Genomic DNA, 9,289 nt, shown 5'->3' on the forward strand with positions numbered 1-9,289 from the left:
GGAAATCACTTCAAGCCAGGGGTGCTGCCACACCCCCAGCACCACTAGTTCCAACACCTATGCAAGAGTCTGATTAGGCCATAAGCATGTTTACCAAGCTCTTCCATCCTCTGTTTCTAATCAGATAAAATCAGTAGTCATTGCCATCAGACAGACCCATAATTCACCAAAGAGTTATGAGGTCACCACTTTCTAGCACCACTAATGTGGGCTGGATTTTAACTGGTGACCATGGCCCAGATCCTCAAAGGTATTTAGGCATCTAGCTGACTGAAATTAACTAGTTAAGCACTAGTTGAAGATCTGAGCATTCCAGTTCCATAGGAGTATTATTTTTAAAAGTTTACTGTTTTGAATTTGGGTAGTTCAAGATGTCAAAACCCATCTTGTTCTTTAAACAATGTAACAGGATGGTCACCAAGAGATTTGGTTAAGATCCTGTAGAACTGAGAAAGAGCACAAAATTTACAGATAATTTTAACCTACAAAAAAATCCTTTGTGCTTTTGTATTCATTGGGCAGAGGCCAGTGCTTGGAATTCATGGCTATTTTGGAAATGTAAGGAAGAGAAGTACCCCTATGGAACTGGATACCAATTCACTAGATTTTAGACATGTCAGTGAAGGAACTGGGGATACACACCTCAATTGCTGACAACTTGACCTTGCTGCATCCTTAGAATTCAGGCACTGTCCACAATAATATGACAGAGCACTTTTTATTGCGAAGTATCCTAAACCACCTTGCTAACTACAATATATACAAACTTCACCACTGAAGCAGATTGTTTTGGAGTAGATCAGGGCAACTACTAAACAAAACAAAAGCAAAAAAACTACTGCACAATTGTTTAGGTCAGGAAACGAAAAGTACCATCATATTCAGTTGAAACTACAGAGAAAAATTAGATACTCCGAATAACATTTGTCCTGATTTGGATCCAAGATAGACACTGCAAATATTATATAGTTTAAAAATTGCAGCCATATTGGGGGATAGTGTTTTGAACTCAGATATTAATCTCAAATAGAGTTCAGTTGCACATAACTGATCTGAAACAAGCTTAGTTTGGAAGGAGTAATGCAAACAGACATACTGAGGATTTTTCTGGTGTGGTGTTCTGGGGGCTCAAAACTGGAATTGTATTGCATATAAAGCTCCTTATGCTGGATTCCTAGAGGGGAAGAATACATTTACATAACACTAATGCCCTCCCCCCTCCTCTCCTCACACAGTTCAGAAATCTTCTCAGCTCTACATTAAATTTCTTATTCCAGCAAGAGAATCTTATTTTCTTTACCTACAACAAGCAACATTTTACCAGAAGAAACAGAGCATGACTCTTAAGAACTTTATTCAGGGTGGATGAAAAATCAATGATTTTTTTGTTGAAAAATCCAATTTAAATAAAATTGGTTTCTTTGTAAAAATAAACCTGTTTAAAATGAAATCTGAATTTAATACAAAAATGTTAATTCCAGAAATTATAATTTAGTTGTAAATGTGAAACAAATTTTGATGAGAAGTTTATGTATCCAAAACATTTAAAGTTAATTCTTTAGTTAATAAGCAATATCAGTCACCATTGTTCTAAAACAATAAAATTGATAATCTGAAAATATTAAGCTATAGAATTGCTTAAATACATGTATATATTTATAGCGTACTCTCCTAGGTAGCAAAAAGACATACCAAATCTAGTGTAAGGCCCTATTTAGTTGTAAATCAATATTTTTAATGGTTAGGTTAATCAATGAGAATGCATCTTGCTTGAGAAAATAACTGAAGTACAAATAGAAAAGCTGATTAAAGTTGGTGATTTAAATTGCCTTGATTTAAATCAAACCACAGTGATATTATTAGTAAATATTTAAATGATAATAGCACCCAAAGGCTGCCATGATCTAGTTCAGTCAGTCAACTTGTTCCCAGATCAGGGGTGGGCAAATTATGGCTCAAGCCATTTTAAGCTGGCCCATGAGCTCCCGCTGGGGAGTGGGGTCTGGGGCTTGCCCCGCTTTTGTGTTCCACTGGAGCACAGGGCCAGGGGCTGTACCATGCGGCTCCAGGAAGCCACAGCATTGCCCTGCTCCGGCTCCTACGTGCTCCAAGGACCCCACTCCAATGGGAGCTGAAGGGGCGGTGCCTGCAGACAGGGCAGCACACAGAGCCACCTGGCTCTCTGCGTAGGAGCTAGAGAAGGAACATGCCGCTGCTTCTGGGAGCCACTTGAGGTAAGCACCACTGGGAGCCTGCACCCCTGAGCCTCTTCCCATGTTCCAACCCGCTGCCCCAGCCCTGATCCCCCTCCTGCACCCTAAACCTCTCATTCCCAGCCCCACCCCAGAGCCCACACCCCCAGCCAGAGCCTGTGCCCCTTCTTGCACCCCTGATCCCCCTCCTGCCCTCTAAACCCCTCAGTCCCAGCCCAGAGGGCCCTCCTACATCCCAAACTCCTCATCCCCAGCCCCAGTCCAGAGCTCACACCTCCCAGCAGGAGCCCTCACTGCCCCCCGCACCTCACTCCTCCACCCCACCCCAGAGTTCCCTTCCACACCCTGAACTCCTCATTTCTGGCCCCAGCCCAGAGCCCTCACCCCCTCCTGCACCCCAACCCCAATTTTGTGAGCATTCATGGCCCACCATACAATTTCTATTCCCAGACATGGCCCTCAGGCCAAAAAGTTCGCCCATCCCTGTTCTCTTTCTTCACTATTAAAGTTAGCGGGGGGAGGCGGGGGGAAGTAGCACTTGAAGTTCTTGGGGCAGATCCCCGTGTAAATGGTCATGGCTCCATCAAAGTCCATGGTTCTCTGACAATTTACCTCAGCTGAGGTAATGTTTTGCAGACTACTGCTCTGGAGACTCCAAACTATGTTATGTGGGCCACTGGTCACAACAAACATGCTTCTGGCAATCCATGGAGAGCGAGCTCGTCATATGACATGTTACTCCCGTGTTTCCAGCTGTTACATTAACTACTTTCTCAATGAAACTTTCTCCTGAAAACTAGTCATTGACATGGATATTATGGAACTAAATATTGCCTCATGTACCACTTCCCCAGTGAATACAGATAGCAGGGTCCACAATACATAATTTAAGGACTGCTGCTCCAAAAGAAATCAAAGACTGTTAATGCTGCACCTGATAACTTGGGGGTTTTTTTGGTTTTTTTTTTTTTTTGGTGCTACAAAGTTTAAAATGGATGCATTTAACATTTATATGATGAATTACTACCACCTACACATAGGAGCTATTTCAGGCACATTCACTTTCTTGTTCATCTCATCTCACAGCTGCTCCCTCTATTTTTGGGTGTGGGTGTTCTGTTCTTCCCATTACTGGAAGCATGGAGCATCTCAATACATTCTGCTTTTTAGATGGCAGACTCCAGAGGAAGTGCAGAATACAGAAAGGAAATTAATTAGGAGTCTCACTCAGTCAGCAGGGTTTAAAGTGTACAGCAGCCTGAGGCAATTCCCTGTTTTGACTGGGCTGTCAAAACATTTAAGTTGGTGTCCCTGTTTCCCTCTCTCTTTGCCCCATCCCTGCTCCACCCCTCTGGGGACTCTATTTTTTGAGCCTTTGTTAGAGAAGAGATGCTGTCAGATTAGTAAACTGTACCTTTCTGAACCGATCTGTGGCCCTTCCTAGTGTTGACTGTCAGATGATATACAGTTATGTCTGAGTAGAAATCTCTCTGAAATCCTCAGCTCATCACTCATATAGTGAGCTAGAATGCTAGTGTTGTATATAAACAACTAAATATATATATTTTTGGGTGTCTGGAAAATCCTGCTTTATCTGATGACAGAAAAAAAAAATCTTTAGTAAAAAGAGTTGTAGGTCTTTGGTATAGCAATAGAACTAAAGCTACTAAGTGCCTCTATACCACAAATGAGAGGCTATGCTCTCACAAACAGGGAAAGAGACAAAAGCCACAATGATCTGAATATTTTGCACTAACATGAAAAGGATTGGAGACATTTATTATATACAGGTTATTATAATGCCCTCCTTACTGTAGTACCTAGGTTCTTTCCAGTAGTGCATTAAGCTGTGTGACTAATACATGCAATCATAGACACCAACTCCATGGGTGCTTCGCAGCTCAAGCACCCACAGAATAAAAAGAGGGGGTGCTCAGTACCCACCAGCCAGAGTGGTCCCGGCCCCAGGGCTGGCCGCCAGTCAGCTGTTTGGTGGGCCCCGGGGTTGGCTGCAAGTCAGCAAGTGGCTGGCAGTAGACAATCGGGGCAGGCAGGTGACACGAACAGGCAGAGCATGGGTGGAGCACCCACCAGGAAAGACAAAACTCAGCACCTGTGAAGGTAATAGTGTTCCTGGAGGAAAGCTGTGTGCAGGGTGGTTCTCTTTTATACACATGCTACTATATTTCTACATTAGTAAGTCAACATCAAGAAAGCACTCCTTGTACATGAAGCAGAAGGTGATGAGGTCTGTAATGGTTCTTATTTCCCTTGAAAGTTCATTCCACAGTCTGGGATCAGCTCCCAACAAAGCTCTAGTTCATGTACAGAAAAGGTTTACCCTTGAGACAGACAGCTCCAATGTGATAGAGGAGTTGAGCCATTAACCACGGCTCTCACCTTGGAGCTGCCTGACCTATTCCCAGGATAAGCCATTCACAGTAGAAATTCACAAATATACCCTTGAGTCAAAGCAAAAATAAATCTATTATCACCTCTTCCCATCATCACCACCAATCTGACTTGCTATACTTATAAATTAATATGGTCATCTGTGCCTATCATGGGGGTCCACTGACCATAAGCAGCACCTCCTGCTGGCCATCCTGGGCATTAGCTCTGTCAGCTTGCACTCTCCCTCTGCTGTAGTCTTCTATTATCTTGTCTTGGTTTATGGCCCCACGCTCTCCCAAGTCTGCAGCTTCCTCTCTAGTGAGATGACTGGAGAGCCAAGCCACAAAGTCATCCCCTTCCAGGAAATTCAATCTTTCCAGACCTGCTTCCTGGTGCCTCCAATGCGCTTGCTACTCCACAGTGTCTGGTAGGGAAACCCAGGCCCACACTCTACACTGGGTTCTAAGCCAGGAACCTTACAACAAGCAGCCACAGTCCCTGTACAGTTCTACCTCTTACTGCTATTTCCCTGGTTTCCTTGTACACATATAGCTTCCCACTTCTCTGGGTTTGCCAGCCTCCAACTTCCTCCACTCACAGAGCGACTGCAGCCTGCAACCCTTCTCAGCAACCAGCTACAAAGCTAGGTACAGGCTTTCTGTTCCTGCACAGGTGAGCCACTCCTTAATTAGCTGCCTTCCACCTAAATCTCCCCTGCTTGCAGCATAATTAACTGATTGGGCCCACCTGGCCCAATCCAGCTTTTGCTGGGCTAGTGTGTGAGGAACACACCCCATCACAGTGCCTCACAATACTTGTTCTGCTACAATTAATGTTGCTTCAGCTAAATCCACAGGTTTCCTCCAACACCCTTCACAGTAAGATTTTTAAAGCTATTTCCATTATAAAATATTCACCATGCTACTTCTACTAGCTGAAGTTTTTAAAACTAGAAGGAAGCAAGCATAATCAAGCTTTAATGGTGTATGTTCTACCAGGTTATTTGCCAATCTGGAGTATTTATTTATAACTTTTTAACTGTTAATTATTAAAGATCCCATCACATTTTCTGGAGTATCAACATCCAGATAAAGTTTCAGTACATTCTGACTACTTAAATTCCCTCTGCAGATTCATTTGGATAATATGTTCTTTGTCATCAGATTTAAGCACCAATATATAGTTTGCATAGCACCTTGGGAACCTTTTGGCTAAGAAGCATGGCTAAGAAGGTTATGGCACAATGGCTTTTCTGATGTTCCTGGAAGTGTGGCTGCTATCTTGGTCTCTTTTGTTGATTGGGTTGTTAATTTCTCTGGCTAAGCTAAAACTTCACCCCCTCCCAGATAAGAAAAGTAAAGAAAATATAAGTTCAGACAGAAGCAATTCTTTACCTCGGGGGTTCTCAAAAATTTCATTGCACTTTGACTCCCTTCTGACAACAAAAATTACTACACAACCCCAGGAGGGGGGAACGAAACCTGAGCCCACCAGAGCCATGCCACCCAGAGGGAGGCAAAGCCGAAGCCCCAGGACTTCAGCCCCAAGAAGGGAGGGCCTGTAGCCTGAGCCCTGCCACCCAGAGCCAAAGCCCTTGAGCTTTGGCTTCGGCCCCAAGCAGTGGGGTCCAGGCTTTGGCCCCAGCAAGTCTAACATCAGCCCTGGTGACCCCATTAAAACACAGTCATGACCGACTTCAGGGTCCTGACCCACAGTTTGAGAACCACTGCTTTACCTGCTTCCTCTCTTCCTGAACAAGAAATTCTTCCTCGCTACAGGGACATCCCTTTTCAAGGGGAACTTATGCCCAGCCTCTACCATGAGCTCCAGCCTTGGTGCTCTGGACAATAAAGTGGGCATGAGGTCTCCATACATCTCTCCCTCAAGACTACCTTCTTTGCTTTGCCATTATCCCTGAATTTCCCTCTTGAAACTTGGCTCTTTACCCTGAGATGGTCTTTGCTATCTTACCTGTTGTGGGGGTTTTTTAATTGTTTTTGGACTAGAGAAACGTAAACCTCCTGCATCTTTCCTGGGGAGTCTTCACAAGAAGTCTTGCTCCTCCCCCAACTATTCTGAGGGAAGGGAGCTGTTTATATCCTCCGACGCTCCTTCACAGAATTCCTCACTGTGACAGCCTCAATTCCCATCAGATCCGGAAAGTACTACTCCCAGAATTCCATCCACTCTGGGCTGACACTGGGAACTGGTAGTGCTGGGCCTGGAGACCACCTTTAAGGGCCAGCATGCCCTGTTACAGGTATGATCTGTATGACGTTACAGGTGTTAGATTAGACACAGGAGGGCTCTTCTATTTTCTTCTGAATATAGAAACATGGAAAATTACAGGTTTTGAATTTTAAAAACTCAAACAGAGTGAGGATAATAGAACTTGAAGGAAGGAGAGATTGAAATAGCAGGAGAACATGGAGGAGCTGCGCAACCTGGGCCCAAAGGGTATTCATAGGGACTTTTAGCAACATCTATGGCCATGTGCCTGGGACTGAGAAAGAGTTAAAAACAGCAGGTGCAAAGAAGGATTTTTAATATATGAGAGGCCAGCTGTTATGTGGGGGCTCATTATGGAAAGAGAGGAGAAGCTGATTTGACTTGGGCATATTGCTGCGGAAGAGAGAAGGCTTAAATTAGTAGCCCTGAACCATCATCATGCTTTCTCTAAAAGGAAATCACACTAGCTTTGTGAACTCTGATGCCTCTGCAAAGGAATTTGTGTGGCTTTCTATTGCCAAATGCTCATAACTTTGGTTTACATTTCTTTCCCACTAGTAGTTGCCTTCCTTATCCCAACAGGATAAACAAAACCACTTCTAACTCCAGCCCCAAGATGTTCAAGCAAGGACGTGGTGATTCGTCTGGTGTGAAACTCCATATTTCCCTCGGTCTCCTCGTGGGAGCTGTGACTAACTGTGCAGATAACACAGGTGCCAAGAACCTGTACCTCATCTCAGTGAAAGGGGTTAAGGGGCACCTGAATAGGCTGCCAGCTGTTGGTGTAGGCGACATGATCATGGCTCCTGTCAAGAAGGGCAAGCCTGAGCTCAGGACGAAGGTGCACCCGGCAGTGGTAATTTGGCAAAGAAAATCGTACCGGAGAAAGGATGGGGACAACGCAGGAGTGATAGTACATAACAAAGGGGAAGTGAAAGGCTCAGCAATCACAGGCCCCGTGGCTAAGGAATGCACAGATCTGTAGCCCAGGATAGCCTCCAATGCTGGCAGCATTGCATAAACCTGCTCCATCCTCGTTGTAAAGATAAAATACAAGTGGTTGCACCAAAACAAGCAAACAAACAAAAACCCCTCCAGCAGCTAGCAATCCAACCCTTGAATATTATTAGAAACTGCTATTTGCAGTACAATGATACTAGCCTAATTAGGAATGATCACTGGGGAAATAAGGTTGAGTGGCCAGTCAGTAAATTGGACTCCAATTTTCTCACACACTATTTCAACTGGATAGAGACATAAGTTACAGAATTTATGTATTTTACTAGCAGGTTAACATTCATACCACTTTTTTTTTTGAGTGGTATCAGAATCTTACACATTTGTAAGTTAGTGTTTACTGTTTTCCGGTAAAACAGGCCTGATTTCTTTATACAGTGTGAAATAGAAGCATGTCACCCATTGATTTGCAGGACACAGCTTGTTGCAGCTGCCCCCACTTCAGCCAGTATCTTAGTACATTTCACTGTCTGCTTCTTAAAATAACAAGTGCTGCTTCTCCCTTTTTCATATAAATGAATTTATAGGGTACAATCTGTCAATTTCCAGTCATCTCTTCCCCCTCCCCGCCTCCAACACCCACATCTCTTGTTACAGTATTGTGCTCCTCCATGAGACAATTCACACACACACACACGGCCTCTTATACAGTGGGGAATTATTTTCTGGCAATTATCCATTAGGCGGAGTTGCTGGATTATATTAGCCTTTGAAAATCTAAGTTGTATAAATACACAGCAAGCTTTTGAATGGAATATTTACAAATGCAAATATGTTCTGAGGTTAATTCTCCAAGTAAGAGTGTTCAAAATAAAGAGTATTAAATTAAATTATAATATAGGAAAAGAGTACAGCCTAGAGGTTATAATACTCTACTATGAGTCAGGGTGCCTGGGTTTTACTGTTTGTTCTGCCACTGATTTATGTGTCACCTTGGGCAAGTCACTTAACCTCTGTGCCTCATTCTCCCCTGCTGTCAAATCATGACAATATGAACTACCTAACAGGGATGTTGTTAGTTTTAAGGTCCTAAACCTGCAAGCACACAAATGTTTAGCTGTATGCATGCTAGCAGACCCACTGTCTTCAATACAAGTCACAGGCCTACATTTTATAGTGTTTCCAATAATACCAGTGTTTTACAGCACTTTTGGATCCTCTGCTGAAAAGTGCTAAATAGTATTGTAAAAAAATACAATTTGACTTTTTGGGAAAGGTATTACAACGTATTACAATGTAGGTCAGAATTTAAACCTTTGATACAGAAAATATTTAAGGCCACACTAATTAAACACTTTGCATTTATATAGCCTTTTAGACATTACTGACCCAAGAGGCCTAAGCAGCCTGAGGTCGAAGACCCTCCTCAGTTATTCATCCACAGGTTCCATAGCTGCCACAAGTTAGGCTTGTTGACATTCCCCTTAGGAAATCCC

General features: G+C 43.4%; 1 protein-coding gene across 1 annotated transcript; it reads left to right on the forward strand.

Moving 5' to 3' along the window:
- Nucleotides 1-7,452: 7,452 nt before the first annotated feature.
- LOC140909940 (large ribosomal subunit protein uL14) lies at nt 7,453-7,854 on the forward strand. Its single transcript, XM_073340032.1, has one exon. It carries the CDS (start codon nt 7,453-7,455, stop codon nt 7,819-7,821), a length of 369 nt encoding a protein of 122 aa, XP_073196133.1. The 3' UTR covers nt 7,822-7,854.
- Nucleotides 7,855-9,289: the final 1,435 nt, after the last annotated feature.

This window comes from Lepidochelys kempii, chromosome 4 (genome assembly GCF_965140285.1).
Source record: "Lepidochelys kempii isolate rLepKem1 chromosome 4, rLepKem1.hap1, whole genome shotgun sequence".
NCBI lineage: Eukaryota > Metazoa > Chordata > Testudines > Cheloniidae > Lepidochelys > Lepidochelys kempii.